Source organism: Nerophis lumbriciformis, linkage group LG22, assembly GCF_033978685.3.
Source record: "Nerophis lumbriciformis linkage group LG22, RoL_Nlum_v2.1, whole genome shotgun sequence".
NCBI lineage: Eukaryota > Metazoa > Chordata > Actinopteri > Syngnathiformes > Syngnathidae > Nerophis > Nerophis lumbriciformis.
This window is the reverse complement of record NC_084569.2, coordinates 30,253,775-30,270,501: the sequence shown is the minus strand read 5'-3', so window position 1 is coordinate 30,270,501 and position 16,727 is coordinate 30,253,775. Positions and strand designations below refer to the sequence as shown.

The following is a 16,727-nucleotide window of genomic DNA, read 5'->3' as shown; positions in this document are numbered from 1 at the left end:
TTCGCTCTGAGAGGCGCGTTTGGCGTGCCTGTTCAGTGTTTACAAAGACGCGCTCCTCTTTAACGCTAACGTTAATTAGTTGTGCAAATACCTTTTACAACATTAACAGTTACATATACTATGTACAAACGAACAATTAACTTTCACTTTAATCATACTATCATTGTTGTGTTGTTAAGCAAAATAAGCAATACTTTTACTTTTGTCGAAATGTTTACACTGTTGTTACAGAATATTTCGTTTTGCACTTTTTTGTATTGGATATTTATCTTTATTTTTGCACATTTTAGCAAATAAGCAATACTTTTACTTTTGTTGAAATGTTTACACTGTTGTTACAGAATATTCCGTTTTGCACTTTTTTGTATTGGATGTTTATTTTTATTTTTGCACATTTTAAAGCAAAATAAGCAATACTTTTACTTTTGAAATGCTTATACTATTGCAGAATATTACGATTTGCACTGGATGTTTACTTTTATATTTGCACATTAAAAAGCAAATAAGCTACTTTTAATTTCGTTGAATGTTAAAAGTTTTAAATGTTTACATTGTTACAGAATATTTTGTCATGTTGTTGTCAATGTTGACGGAGTGGCCATACTTTTTTTTTTTTGTAAATAAAAGCCATGCCTTTTGAAAAAACTGGCCTACATTTATTTTTTCATCTTCATTTTAAATAACAAAAATAATAGGTAAAAGGAAAAATAATCTATAGATTAACCGAAAAAATTATCCATAGATTAATCGATAGAAAAATAATCGTTAACTGCAGCCTTAAACCCATTTACCATTGGAACCAAAACCAACCAAAAGTTCCAGCATCCTTTCTCAATGCTGATTCGCGATTCATCACTAGTACGTAGCAGGGCTGTGAATCTTTGGGCACCACACGATTCGATTCAATTCTTGCGGTTAACAATTCAATTCAGAATCGATTCTCGATTCAAAATCAATACTTTTTTTAGTAACATTGGGAAATTGGGTGCCAGTTCTATGATTAACGACATTCCTCAATAAAATAGATGAACAGTTTTGATACCTTTCTATATTACTTAAAAGAAAACTGGTTTTGCTTGATCAAATTCCACCCAAACATTTAATAAATTCAAATACAAAAAAGGCAACAGGAGAAGTGCCCCACACTTTTCTTTTCTAAAGTCAATCTGTAGAGCAGATATGATCAACATTTCGGGAGAACATCCGCACCGTAACACAACATAAACACAACAGAACAAATACCCAGAACCCTTTGCAGCTCTTCCGGGACGCTACAAGGTGTGTGTGGGGGGGGGCGTGGTTTGGTGGTAGCAGGGGTGTATTTTGTAGCGTCCCGGAAGAGTTAGTACTGCAAAGGGTTCTGGGTATTTGTTCTGTTGTGTTTATGTTGTGTTACGGTGCGGATGTTCTCCTGAAACGTGTTTGTCATTCTTGTTTGGTGTGGATTCAGTGTGGTGTATATTTCTAACAGTGTTAAAGTTGTTTATACGGCCACCCTCAGTGTAACATGTATCGCTGTTGATCAAGTGTGCATTGCATTCACGTGTGTGTGCGTACAGAAGCCGCACATATCTTGTGACTGGGCCTGCACGTTGTTAGAATGAATGAAAAGCGGACGTGACGACAGCTCGTAGAGAACGTTAAAGGCAGTGCCTTTAAGGCACGCCCCCAAGACTGTGGTCCGGGTGGACTACGAGATATAATGACTGATGAACACCTTGGTTGGATAATGAAGGTTGCCTCAGCTGAAAGCCTGAGCCCCGACATTAATGAACTAGCATCCAAAAAAAGATGGCAGGTATCTGGCTTGGGCACATCATATTAGATCAGTGTGTTGCAAACTGAGCAGTTTAAAGTCCTGAATGGTTGGTTTATTCATTGTTATTTTATTTTCAAATTTATTAGCCTGTGGAAAAAGTTAATGTTGATATTTACCTCAAAATGCTGCAAATAGAAAAGAGGCATTCAATTTTGTTTTAAATTGTATTTGATATGTCATTGATATTTTTTAATTATTATTATTATTATTTGAAACTCGATTTTGCATGTCACTATAAAGTTATATAAGCCTTGCTTGTTCAATATTTAATGCAAAACTTGTTTGGGTCCCTATTAAAAGGTTAATTTGTTCAACCTTGGCCCGCGGCTTTGTTCAGTTTTAAATTTTGGCCCACTCTGTATTTGAGTTTGACACCCCTGATCTACATCAACAATATGATTTGCCTGAGTTGCTGGAAAGCATAGATTATTAAACAGAAACAAAACAAAAAAACATTATTATTATTTTTAAATACATTTTTGATTTTTTTAAATCAATTAAGAATAGTTACAAATAAGATTTGAAAATCGAAAAACATTTTTGACACCCTTAGTGTATACAGTACAGGCCAAAAGTTTGGACACACCTTCTATTCAATGCGTTTTCTTTATTTTCATGACTATTTACATTGTAGATTGTCACTGAAAGCATCAAAACTATGAGTGAACACATTAGACTTAGACAAACTTTATTGATCCACAAGGGAAATTGTTCCTAACAAGGGAAATTGTTCCAAAATGTGGAGTTATGCACTATCGAGAGAATGCCAAGAGTGTGCAAAAGCAGTAATCAGAGCAAAGGGTGGCTATTTTGAAAAAAACTAGACTATAAAACATGTTTTCATTTTTTTCACCTTTTTTTGTTAAGTACCGTATTTTTCGGACTGTAAGTCGCAGTTTTTTTCATAGTTTGGCCGGGGGTGCGACTTATACTCAGGAGCGACTTATGTGTGAAATTATTAACACATTAGCGTAAAATATCAAATAATATTATTTAGCTCATTCACGTAAGAGACCAGACGTATAAGATTTCATGGGATTTAGCGATTAGGAGTGACAGATTGTTTGGTAAACGTATAGCATGTTCTATATGTTATAGTTATTTGAATGACTCTTACCATAATATGTTACGTTAACATACCAGGCACATTCTCAGTTGGTTATTTATGCCTCATATAACGTACACTTATTCAGCCTGTTGTTCACTATTCTTTATTTATTTTAAATTGCCTTTCAAATGTCTATTCTTGGTGTTGGGTTTTATCAAATAAATTTCCCCCAAAAATGCGACTTATACTCCAGTGCGACTTATATATGTTTTTTTTCCTTCTTTATTATGCATTTTCGGCCGGTGCGACTTATACTCCGGAGCGACTTATACTCCGAAAAATACGGTACATAACTCCACATGTGTTCATTCATAGTTTTGATGCCTTCAGTGACAATCTACAATGTAAATAGTCATGAAAATAAAGAAAACACATTGAATGAGGAGAAAGTGTGTCCAAACTTTTGGCCTGTACTGTACATCATTTCCAAAATAAACTATGTTTTCTGAATATATATGTCTATATTTTTTATAGTTTTACTTCTATATTTAAAAATGTATAAAAAATATAAACTACAATATTCAAAATGCACAAACTATTTTTCTAAAAATATTTTGCCACGCAATAAAAATTTGACTCAACAAAACTTGACCGAGAAAAGACAAACGCTGGCCTTAAAGTGTGTATTTTATCGGATAAAACCGAGAAAAGTCAGGCAAACAAAAGTTGGGAGAGTTTAGAGTGTCTTATGCAGAATGCTTATGTCACTGAGGCACAGAGTCTCCACAGATGGACTGTTGCTCTTTTTGCCAGGCTGCCCATGCCCAGCCTGTGCCCCTCTCCGTGCCCCCTAACCTCCCTCCACACGCTCCCATTCTGCCCGTACAACGCCTGCATCCCTGCATGGGGCCCCAAATTTCTGGCTGCCATTCCTCCCTGACTCCCCCTCTTTCTTAACCCCCCTCCCCCTTGCACAATTCCACCCACCCGGGCGGAGGGTCTACTTGTGGCCTACATAGAGGCGAGTGAGCGAGGCAGGCTGGCACCAAGAGGAGCCCTCGGGTTTACAAACTGTGTCAGGCCTCGGGACGCCTCTGTGATCAACACCACGCGCCACACAGAGGGAAATAATCAGCAAAATAATAATAATAATTTTAGGCGAAAAGATGAGTTTGATTGATTGATGACAGGACGTAAAACCCAGACTACAGATTTCACAGAAGTAAAAGTCATGAAGTTGGGGTCACAAAGTAAACAATATTGGAGATCATGGCAAACTACAGGTAAGCAGTAACTATTTTTTAATGAGGACAACATAAGACTGCATGTTTATCCTTGCATGGTGGCCTTAATAAAACCTGTTTCCTCTGGTGGGCTTGAATTAAAACCCACCGTCCTTGGGGATAAGACCTAGATAAGTCTGATCAAGTCAATCATTCGCAAATTGTCGTGTGACTGGAATATTAAGATGAAAAGTACACATTCAAGTTTTTGCTTTTTAGGTTCAAATATGGTCAAGTTACGGTGTCCAGTATGGCCTGAAAGGATGGAGTACAAACAGCGTTAAACACACAATTTATAAATGCTGCCATAACATGAATACTGCGAAATTAAAGATAAAAATCTGCAAAAAGACACACGGACCGCATGAAGATCTGCATGAGAGAAGTGCACAAAATGGAAGTAATTGCTCCGTCGCCCCTCTATGACATCATCAGTGTTCGACGCTGTCGTTCTTTTGCAAACAAACACTAACGGCGGGCTGTCCAGACTATTTGCTCTGGGGGCCGCATTGGGCTAAAAAAAATGTGTTCGAGGGACGACAGCATGTAAAGTAACTATATATATATATATTAGGGATGTCCCGATCCAGGTTTTTGCACTTCCGATCCGATACCGATATTGTTTTTGCACTTCCAATCCGATACCGATACTGACCGATACCGATACTGACCGATACTGGCCTATCCGAGCATGTATTAAAGTTTAAAGTTATTTAATATTGCGATATTTTAAGGCCATATTGCGATACAAGATATATATCTCGATATTTTGCCTCAGCCTTGAATGAACACTTGATGCATATGATCACAGCAGTATGATGATTCTATGTGTTTTGATTGATTGATTGAGACTTTTATTAGTAGGTTGCACAGTGAAGTACATATTCCGTACAATTGACCACTAAATGGTAACACCCCAATAAGTTTTTCAACTTGTTTAAGTCGGGGTCCACTTAAATTGATTCATGATGCAGATATATACTATCAGATATATACTATCATCATAATACAGTCATCACACAAGATAATCACAGTGAATTATTTACATTATTTATAATCCAGGGTGCGGAGGGGGGCGCCGGATGTAAGTGTCAAAAAGACAGCCAAAAGAGTTTGATATGAGAATAAATCTAAAGTTAAAATATGGGGTAGAAATGCACCCATTTGCAGGAAAAGTAGTCTTGATTTTCAAAATGTTCTTTCAAGGCTTGCATGTCTACATTAAAACATTCTTGTGAGAAGAGCCTGTCGTGTAATGCCAGCAGCTAAAAGCAACTGCGTGAGAATTCACAGACCTGTGGATGTGTTGAAGGTGTGCTGGAAAATGCGGAACGGAAATTAGGGAGCAGCAGAAAAGTGCAATATATTATTTAAATAGGTGCGTTGGAAAACACGGAGCGGAGTTTTTTTTTAACTGGATCTGCATTTTCCCATGCCTTGCCGATACGCAACGGCGGCCGATCCGATCCAAATATCGGATCGGGACATCCATAATATATATACATACATATATATATATATATATAAATATATATATATATATGTGTACATATTATATTATTATAATAGACATATAATTAATATTTAATACTATATTGGATATTAAGAGTATGTGAAAGTGTGATTCCTATCTACCTCCTTAAAGTTTTGTATTCAATCAGAAATATCAGGCAACTAAAATGTGCCATACGAGGATAAGTGTGTAGAGAGTGTTTCGCATGTTTCCCATCATGCTTTGTAATGTATTTAAATGGGTGTAATTCTGAGTATTTTTTTTGTGTGCATGGACGTTTTTTATAATATCCACAAATTGTGCTATATTGTGTTTTGTGTGACCATGTCTGTTGGCATTTTGTGTTGGTTTGATTTTTTTTTTGCACCATGACTAGGGAAGGTTGTTTGTATTGGGTCATATAAGTAAATGATGCGCTTGGATTTCAGCTCAATACGTGGTCATAGACCTGAATTACTTGCGAATCCAGAAAATGTAAATAAAAATGCGCATATACATTTAAATTCATACATTTATATACATATATGTCCTGAGTTCAATCCCCGGGCTTGGGGTCTTTCTGTGTGGAGTTTGCTTGTTTGTATGTTCTCTCCGTGACTGCATGGGTTCCCTCTGGGTACTCCGGCTTCTTCCCACCTCTAAAGACATGCACCTGGGGATAGGTTCATTGGCAACACTAAATTGGCCCTAGTGTGTGAATGTGAGTGTGAAAGTTGTCTGTTTATCTGTGTTGGCCCTGTGATGAGATGGCGACTTGTCAGGGTGTACGCCGCCTTCTGCCCGAATGCAGCTGAGATAGGCTCCAAAATAATGTCAACCCAATTAATCAATTAATTTATTAATGTATTAATTATTATTAATTAATTAATTAATTAATTAATATTAATTAATTAATTATTATTAATTATTGTATTAATCAATTAATCAGTTCCAAACATAAAAAACATAACGAAAAAAAACACATTTTATACAGAATCATTATTAAGAACGTGCCGATCGACAGCACCTTTAATTTGCCTCTGACCAGATCCGAATCCCGATTTGATACTTTGACAACAGATTATAGAACCGAAAATGTTTTGTAGAAAGTAACCTAAATGATAAATGATAAATGGGTTGTACTTGTATAGCGCTTTTCTACCTTCAAGGTACTCAAAGCGCTTTGACACTACTTCCACATTTACCCATTCACACACACATTCACACACTGATGGAGGGAGCTGCCATGCAAGGCGCTAACCAGCACCCATCAGGAGCAAGGGTGAAGTGTCTTGCTCAGGACACAACGGACATGACGAGGTTGGTACTAGGTGGGGATTGAACCAGGGACCCTCGGGTCGCGCACGGCCATTCTTCCACTGCGCCACGCCGTCCCAACCTAAAGTAAACACAATAACACATTTTTATGAAGCTTATCTTATTTCATTTAGAATTTTCTAGTCCTGTTGTAATGTGTGGTAGTGAATGCTACACATATATATATTTTTGAATAAAATAAAGTGCACAATAAGTAGGGATGTCCCGATCCGATATTTGGATCGGATCGGCTGCCGATATTTGCCAAAAATTGCGTATCGGCAAGGCATGGGAAAATGCCGATCCAGATCCAGTTTAAAAAAAAACTCCAGTCCGTGTTTTCCAACGCACCTATTTAAATAATACATTCCACTTTTCTGCTGCTCCGTAATTTCCGTTCCGCATTTTCCAGCACACCTTCAACACATCCACAATTCTCACGCAGTTGCTTTTAGCTGCTGGCATTACACGACAGGCTCTTCTCACTCTTTCCTGTGTCTCCCTCTCACAGACAGCAAGCGCACCTTCTTACACACGTCACATACTCTGTCACGTCATACGTCACATACGTATACGTCCTCTCCCAGCAGAGAGCGAGGTAGCGGCATGGCTAACGTTTACTGTGATGCTAGCGCAGCCGCTAAGGTGCGCGCCTGCTCAAGCATCCTCTGCGCAAGGCAAATCTATGCCACGCACAAAATCAAATAAAAAATAAGCGCATAACAATTTTCGACACACGGACACGACAGAGACAACAGTTTTCGTCATCATTGTTCAAATATTGTGACGTCTGTCGAGACGCTTATCTCCATTCGGTGCCACACGTTCAGACTCCACACCATCAAAATGGCAAAAATTTCCACATCAACACCGTATGAAAAAAATTAGTGATTTTTTTTGTTGTGATTTCCTTCTCTGCATGAAAGTTTAAAAGTAGCATATATTAATGCAGTATGAAGAAGAATGTTTTATTGTAGACATGCAAGCCTTGAAAGAACATTTTGAAAATCAAGACTACATTTCCTGCAAATGGGTGCATTTCTACCCTATATTTTAACTTTAGATTTATTCTCATATCAAACTCTTTTGGCTGTCTTTTTGACACTTACATCCAGCGCCCCCCTCCACACCCTGGATTATAAATAATGTAAATAATTCAATGTGATTATCTTGTGTGATGACTGTATTATGATGATAGTATATATCTGATAGTATATATCTGTATCATGAATCAATTTAAGTGGACCCCGTCTTAAACAAGTTGAAAAACTTATTCGGGTGTTACCATTTAGTGGTCAATTGTACGGAATATGTACTTCACTGTGCAACCTACTAATAAAAGTCTCAATCAATCAATCAAAACACATAGAATCATCATACTGCTGTGATTATATGCATCACGTGTTCATTCAAGGCTAAGGCAAAATATCGAGATATATATTGTGTATCGCAATATGGCCTTAAAATATCGCAATATTAAAAAAAGGCCATATCGCCCAGCCCTAGTTTCAATGATGCCATTTCTGTTTGTCATGTATAATTTTGTCTATTTTGTGTTTATCCTTGAATAAACAGGTCAGTTTCTTGTTACCAACCATTGTGTATTATTCAAACTCCCCTAATTCAGCTGGCTAGTTGTTATCAAGAGTATTAAAACCCTTTTCAACATGATTCTGACAACTAAGTAGGCTAAATAACTTTAAACTTTAATACATGCTCGGATAGGCCAGTATCGGTCAGTATCGGTATCGGATCGGAAATGCAAAAACAATATCGGTATCGGATCGGAAGTGCAAAAACCTGGATCGGGACATCCCTAACAATAAGTAAACAAATCAAAAACTACTTTTGGCTTCCATTTAAATTATTTAGCTCATATCCTTCCTGTATCGTGGATTTGTAAACAATAACAAAAACGACCAACAAATGTTTTATAACAATAAGAGCATTAAAAAGATAACTATCGATCGAATCACTTTAGTATCGTTCAGATACTGATACTACATTAAGTATCGAGAACTGGATCGGTCACCCCGACTACACATTAGCTTTTTGTGTCGCCCTGCTCAGTGTGTGTGCAGCATGATTCGCTTTTCCTCAAGTCCTCCAGTGATAACGCTACATGGAAGAAACTCAATTTTGTTTACCACCATGGCGGTGAGGATGAGTATCTTAGAAGCGGCTTCGCACTGCGGATAGACAACGGGATCGTCGCAGCTCGCGCTCGAATTCAAGCCGCACCATACTGGGAGTCATCAAACTCCTGCATGTGTATAACAAGGAATATGCAAATGAGATTGTGTTTCCTTGAGTGTGCATCCCTTTTGAAGGAATCTTTCACGCGAGTACAATCTAGCCGTGTGAATACTGGGACACACCTACGGTAAATCATTATTTTTTTTAAAAGGCAATTATCAGCCCCAGATCTGATCTAATTATTGGGATGTGGACAGCTTTAATAAATAGAATTTGACAAGTAGATAAATATAAATAAATACAAATCATGAATAAAATGGATAAATAAACATATTTTTAATTTTTTTTGAAAATTGTAATTGGCAAAAACGGCAATGAGCAAAAAGGAGGAGGGCCTTTGTGCTTTGCTTCAAGCTCTTCCTTGAATTCCGTATCAACTTCTTTATCAAAGTGCTGGCACTCGCAACTTTCTTTGGCCCTGTGGTGGCTTATTTTGCAAAAAGTGGATGGCACGAAAAACCGAGGTACAACTGTATTTTCTTATATAGCTTATTCAGTAATATGAAAAATTATATATCAGCAAGTGTACAAGCACAGCATGTAGGAGAGGTTTAGTGAAATAATTAGGGAATGAAGAGGCATCGCTGCGATGCCGAGGCCAGAAAACACTCATGAGTGCATGTGTCGGCAACCCAAAATGTTGAAAGAGCCATATTGGACCAAAAATACCCCCAAAAAATCTGTCTGGAGCCGCAAAAAAATAAAACTCTTATATAAGTGTTATAATGAAAGCAACACATAATGTAAGTGTCTAAATTAGCTATATTAGCCTACTATCAAAATGACTTTAAAAGTCCTACACAAGTGTTATAATGAAGGTTTAGTGAAATAATAAGGGAATGAAGAGGCATCGCTGCGATGCCCTGAGGCCAGAAAACACTCATGAGTGCATGTGTCGGCAACCCAAAATGTTGAAAGAGCCATATTGGACCAAAAATACCCCCAAAAAATCTGTCTGGAGCCGCAAAAAATTAAAACTCTTATATAAGTGTTATAATGAAGACAACACATGATGTAAGTGTCTATATAAGCTATATTGGCCTACTGTCAAAGGCTGACGCAAATCTTCGTTGACAGAAATGTTGTATTTAAATTTTTATTCTACACATTTTTGCAACATTGGAAATCATTAGTAAAATGGAGGCTTCTCACAGGATGCGATAACTTCTGGAAATTACTGGCTCACAATGGCCAAAGGTAAATATGTGTGTGTCCATGTTTGTCATCCTATCCCCCCTCTCCCCCAGAGAGGAGTTGTACAACAAAGCAAACCTTTGTGCACTCACACACAGCATAAAACGTTTGGTGGACAAAATGAGACAACGAAGGAGTGGCATAAAACACGTCTTTTTGTGGCGGCATCGGAGAAAGTTGTAGATGTAAACAAACTATGAGTTCAAGGATCGCTGAAATTAGTAGAACAAAACGGTGCTTGCCAAATACTCTCATCAGTGAAGCATGTTTAACATAAACATTGAGATTTCTAACAATTAGGAAGGTTTGTATCATGTTTGTTCTCCTACAGAAAATATATTAAAACAAAAAAAATGTTTTCTTCATCTTTTTCCATTTTCACACATCTCTGAAAGCGGTCCAGGGAGTCACTAGGGCGGCGCTAAAGAGCCGTAGAGCTGCGGGTTGCTGACCACCGCTATAGTGGAAACCCCTGCGTTAAAAGTTAACATTCTGCAGCCGCTGAGCGTGCAAAAGTGCGAAGGAGGACGCAAAGACATACGTGTTCATCAATACAGAGAGAAAGAGAGACAGGAGGCATCCATCCTACCATGCACCATGACCTGGCAGAGAAGTCATAACACAGCTGCCACCTTTCCCACGCCATTCCACTCTGCCACGCTGCCTCCCACGCCAGAATCCTCTTGCTGGGGCTGCTGATAAAAATATGGATATGTCAACAAAGTCAACGTGAGGGCACACAAAAAATAAAAAAACAGATCAGGAGCTATCTGTAACTATATGCTGCTACAGAATGAGTGGTAGAGTGTGTGAGTGTATACTGTACGTATGCTCTGGTGTGTGTGCGTGTGTGTGTGTGTGTGTGTGTGTATTTGGAGGGAGAGGGGACACAGAAATGCCAGAGTCCTCTCCAAGCAGCTGTGCCTCTCGCTTAGCTGGTCCAATCGCTCTCGCTGCCATGTGCGCTCTCGCCGAGCCACCAACTCTGCACCGACATACCGGGGTCCATGCATCAACACACACACACACACACACGTATATGCGCCACGCTCTGCAGGTTGTGTTCTCTTCCGAGTCAAATTGTGAGTACGGTGACCTTAGTTGGCTTTGTCGTACGCTGATAAACAGTCCAAGAGGGCCCCCGCCAAAGCTGACACGTCTGAGCCAAATGAGGAAAATAAAAGGATTCGACTGGAACTTTGTATTGCCAATTGTGGAGAAGGATTGATTTAATATGCACCCTTTAGTTTGTGAACTGGTGAAGAGGATATCCCCCCCGCCAAAAAAAGGCTCAGGGTGTTTTTCTTTCCAGTTGCAATAGCCAAAATACTTGAAACAACTAAATAGTATGATTATCCATTTGGTGTTCGACAAGTCATAAATGTTCATGCAATTGCTTTATTTGAACTCATTTTACTGTTCAGGTTAAATGTCCTATTTATGCAATTTAAAGATAAAACATTAATTTGCAGATACAATGTTTTTTTTCTCTAATATGTATAATAAATTTTTTTAAATAAAATATTTATATATATTTATATACACACACACCATTTTTATTTTTTTTTACAAACCATATATAGACATTTAAAAAAGTTAAATATACACATGTAAAACGTAATAATTTCTCCGTATTTTTAAATAAAATAAATCATTAAAAAAAGACATTTTTTTCGTATAGTTTTAATGAAATGTATTAACAGACGCATAAAACAATTATATATATATATATATATATATATATATATACACACAGACACGTTTTTATAAACTATATGAAAACACATTTAAACAAGAATAACATATCTAGTATACAACACTTAAAAAAAATAAAATATGTATATTATAAAGCCATATTTTTGTATTTTTATTAGAATATATAAACAGACACATTTTTTAAATAAAACTTCATATATATATATATATATATATATATATATATATACAAAAACACACAATTTTTTGTATTTATTACAAACCATATATACAGACACATTTAAAAAAGTAAAATATACACATATACAACGCTATATATATATATATATATATATATATATATATATATATATTAGGGCTGCAACAATTAATCGATTAAATCGATTAAAATCGATTATAAAAATAGTTGCCGATTAATTTAGTCATCGATTCGTTGGATCAATGCTATGCGCAGAGGCTTTTAAACTTTTTTTTTTTTTTTTAATAAACCTTTATTTTTAAACTGCAACATGTACAAACAGTTGAGAAACAATAATCAAAATAAGTATGGTGCCAGTATGCTGTTTTTTTTCAATAAAATACTGGAAAGGATAGAAATGTCGTTTGTCTCTTTTATCCGATTATTAATGGATTAATCGAAGTAATAATCGACAGATTAATCGATTATCAAATTAATCGTTAGTTGCAGCCCTAATATATATATATATATATATATATATATATATATATATATATATATATATATATATATATATATAAGATTTTTGTAAAAATGCGTCTGTTAAAAATGTCAGTTTTTTACTCATTTATTTTATTTAAAAAATACTGAGAAATTATTGCGTTGTATATGTGTATATTTTACTTTTTTAAATGTGTCTGTATATATGGTTTGTAATAAATACAAAAAATGGTGTGTTTGTATATATATATATATATATATATATATATATATATATACATTTTTATAAACTATATGAAAACACATTTAAAGAAGAATAAAATATCTAGTATACAACACTTAAAAAAATAAAATATGTATATTATAAAGACATATTTTTGCATTTTTATTAGAATATATAAACAGACATTTTTAAAATTAAACTTTATATATCCATCCATCCATCTTCTACCACTTATCCCTTTCGGGGTCGCGGGGGATGCTGGAGCCTATTTCAGCTGCATTCGGGCGGAAGGCGGTGTACACCCTGGACAAGTCGCCACCTCATCGCAGGGCCAACACAGATAGACAACATTCACACTCACACTCTAGGGCCAATTTAGTGTTGCCAATCAACCTATCCCCAGGTGCATGTCTTTGGAGGTGGGAGGAAGCCTGAGGGAACCCACACGGTCACGGGGAGAACATGCAAACTCCACACAGAAAGATCCTGAGCGCGGAATCAAACCCAGGACCTTCGTATTGTGAGGCAGACGCACTAACCCCTCTCTAACCGTGTTGCCACTTTATATTTATATACATGAATATTAAATATGTATTTATATGTATATATAAATATATATACACACACACACACACACACGTTTATGTATTTTTTTAGCAAGACATATACAGACACTTTTTTTTTTTAAATAAAGATTTATACAGACGCAATAATTTTTTTGTTTAATAAAATATAATACACACCATTTAAAAAATAAAATAAAAATAAAGAATATACAGACAAAATGTGTTGTATTTAGGGCAGTGACACGTGGTGACCTTCACACCAGGTGAGACATAGATACCTTTGGAGTTTTCTTTCCTTTTTTAACTTAAATGCATATGCTCTGATCCTTGTTAGTGCAGGTTGACCATTAAAGTATCAATAAAAAGAAGGAAGTAATTAACTTTGATAAAAACTTGACTTACCTTTCTGTATTTGTATCTTGAAGCAGCACCTCCATGTACATGAACTTTGTATGATCACATTCATTTGGTGTTAAAGTCCACTTTAGAGTATTTGATCCTGCATATATAATTGGCAGAAACATACATTTATTCATTCATTCATTTCATTTCATTCGATTCAAAGCAGTAAAACAACGTTTTTTATTTGATTAAATAAAAAAGCACAAACATATTGTTTCCTGTGTTAGAAATGCCGCGTGTTAAAAACAAACAAACGTTGGCTTCCGCTGTAGGGGCATGTGTGTGCTCGCTAGAGCGCCCCCGTTTGTCCCACTGTGGGGAGTCAGAGTACTGCAGGGACTGGAGGACCTTCTTTTTTCTCTATTTTAAAGTCCAATTATCAAGAATAATGATGTCACATTTACATTAAAAACATTAAACAGGCTGTAGAAAACGTTTAAAAAAAAAATATATATATAGACAAACACAATACATTTTTAATTGGATTTATTTTATAAGAACAAGTATGTTACATGAGTACATGTTACATACTACATTTGGGCTAATTCTGAATGTCCGTCCCTAATCTGTATTAAAAAATATGTATTAAACGCTTAAAAAAAAAAAAAAAGTATAAGTGTGTGTACAGTCGTGGTCAAAAGTTTACATACACTTGTAAAGAACATAATATCAGGGCTGTCTTGAGTTTCCAATAATTTCTACAACTCTTATTTTTTTGTGATAGAGTGATTGGAGCACATACTTGTTGGTCACAAAAAACATTCATGAAGTTTGGTTCTTTTATGAATTTATTATGGGTCTACTGAAAATGTGAGCAAATCTGCTGGGTCAAAAGTATACATACAGCAATGTTAATATTTGCTTACATGTCCCTTGGCAAGTTTCACTGCAATAAGGCGCTTTTGGTAGCCATCCACAAGCTTCTGGTTGAATTTTTGACCACTCCTCTTGACAAAATTGGTGCAGTTCAGCTAAATTTGTTGGTTTTCTGACATGGACTTGTTTCTTCAGCATTGTCCACACGTTTAAGTCAGGACTTAGGGAAGGCCATTATAAAACCTTAATTCTAGCCTGATTTAGCCATTCCTTTACCACTTTTGTCCTGTTGGAACACCCAACTGCGCCCAAGACCCAGCCTCCGGGCTGATGATTTTAGGTTGTCCTGAAGACTTTGGAAGTAATTCTCCTTATTCATTGTCCCTTGTACTCTCTGTAAAGCACCAGTTCCATTGGTAGCAAAACAGGCCCAGAGCATAATACTACCACCACCATGCTTGACGGGAGGCATTGTGTTCCTGGGATTAAAGGCTTTTACCTCTTCTCCTCCAAACATATTGCTGGGTATTGTGGCCGAACTGCTCAATTTTTTTTTCAGCTGACCACAGAAATTTCCTCCAGAAGGTCTTATCTTTGGCCATGTAATGAGCAGCAAACTTTAGACCAGCCTTAAGGCGTTGCTTTTGGAGCAAGGGCTTCCTTCTTGCATGGTAGCCTCTCAGTCCATGGTGATGCAAAACACCCTTGACTGTGGACACTGACACCAGTGTTCCAGCTGCTTCCAATTCATTGCAGACCTGCTTTTTGGTGGTTCTCGGGTTGACTCTTGATCATCCTGACCAATTTTCTCTCAGCAGCAGGTGATAGCTTGCATTTTCTTCCTGATCGTGGCAGTGACAAAGCTGTGCCATGCACTTTATACTTACGAACAATTGCCTGCACACTTGCTCTTGGGACCTTTTTTCAGACGTTTCAGACGTTTTTTCAGATCTGTGCTGAGTTCCTTTGACTTTCCCATTGTTGCGTTTGTAACTGAGTCTAATGACCAGTAACTAGTTACAGTTACTAGTTACTTTATTTCAAAAGTAACTCAGTTACTAACTCAGTTACTTACACCAAAAAGTAATGTGTTAATGTGAAAAGTAACTATTTAGTTACTTAAATATATATATATATATATATATATATATATATATATATATATATATATATATATATATATATATATATATATATATATATATATATATATATATATATATATAATTATTTTTATTTTTTTTCCAAGGCCCCCTTTATGCCCTTTTAGCCTTCATTTCAGTACTGTTATTGCACTGTAGGATAATACAAACTGTTGATCAACTTGACATGCATTTGCATCACTGAACTCTGCTAAGCAATGTGGTCTACATACAACACACAAAGACAAATATATGTTTCAAAGGGCCAATTTGTTTCAGGCCAGGACAAATTGACACAACTATTTTAAATAGCTGCAACAAAACATACATAAGTAACAAACAGCATAATAACAACATAGCTGTAAAGCAAGGAAGGCACACACTACATACACAAAGCCTAACCAGGCGTTTTTTTCTCTCAAGGAATTCTGAAATAAAATCATGTCTGAAGCCCTGAACACTCTACACATTTCCCCAGTTTTAGTTTAGAGATAAGGAAAGATTGGCCTGGCCCACTAGCATCCCTCTTTATGTTTGTGAACTTTATAGTCTATACATTTAGAGTGATGTGATAATCAAACACTCTAGAAGTCTAGAATGAAAGAGCAACAGTATATAAGAGAATTGACAGAGTGTGTGTACCTTCAGTGCGCAGTGCCTCGTTAAAATCCAGCCGCTGTTGCTTAGGAGGTGAAGTGTGTCTCCCTTTACTAGCTTCGTCGAAGCATGTTGCTTTTGTAGCTGTTTCAGCAGATTTGAATTGCTAGGATAGGA

The 16,727-nt window shown here is 36.4% G+C and overlaps 1 protein-coding gene across 8 annotated transcripts in view; it reads right to left on the bottom strand.

The window, feature by feature from the left end:
• The window catches only part of nfixb (nuclear factor I/Xb), a 527,883-nt gene extending 513,480 nt beyond the window's left edge, over positions 1–14,403 (bottom strand). For 2 of the 8 annotated variants that reach the window (XM_061973665.1, XM_061973666.1), the window contains exons 1-2: positions 13,996–14,401; positions 10,999–11,104 (exon numbers count right to left, since the gene is read on the bottom strand). In XM_061973665.1, the coding sequence (XP_061829649.1) occupies positions 10,999–11,104; positions 13,996–14,129 (240 nt within the window). In that variant the 5' untranslated portion in view covers positions 14,130–14,401. Of the gene's footprint in view, positions 1–10,998; positions 11,105–13,995 lie in introns of all 8 variants that reach the window. The other 6 variants (XM_061973678.1, XM_061973676.1, XM_061973664.1 and 3 more) reach the window with 5 other exon arrangements.
• Positions 14,404–16,727: the final 2,324 nt, after the last annotated feature.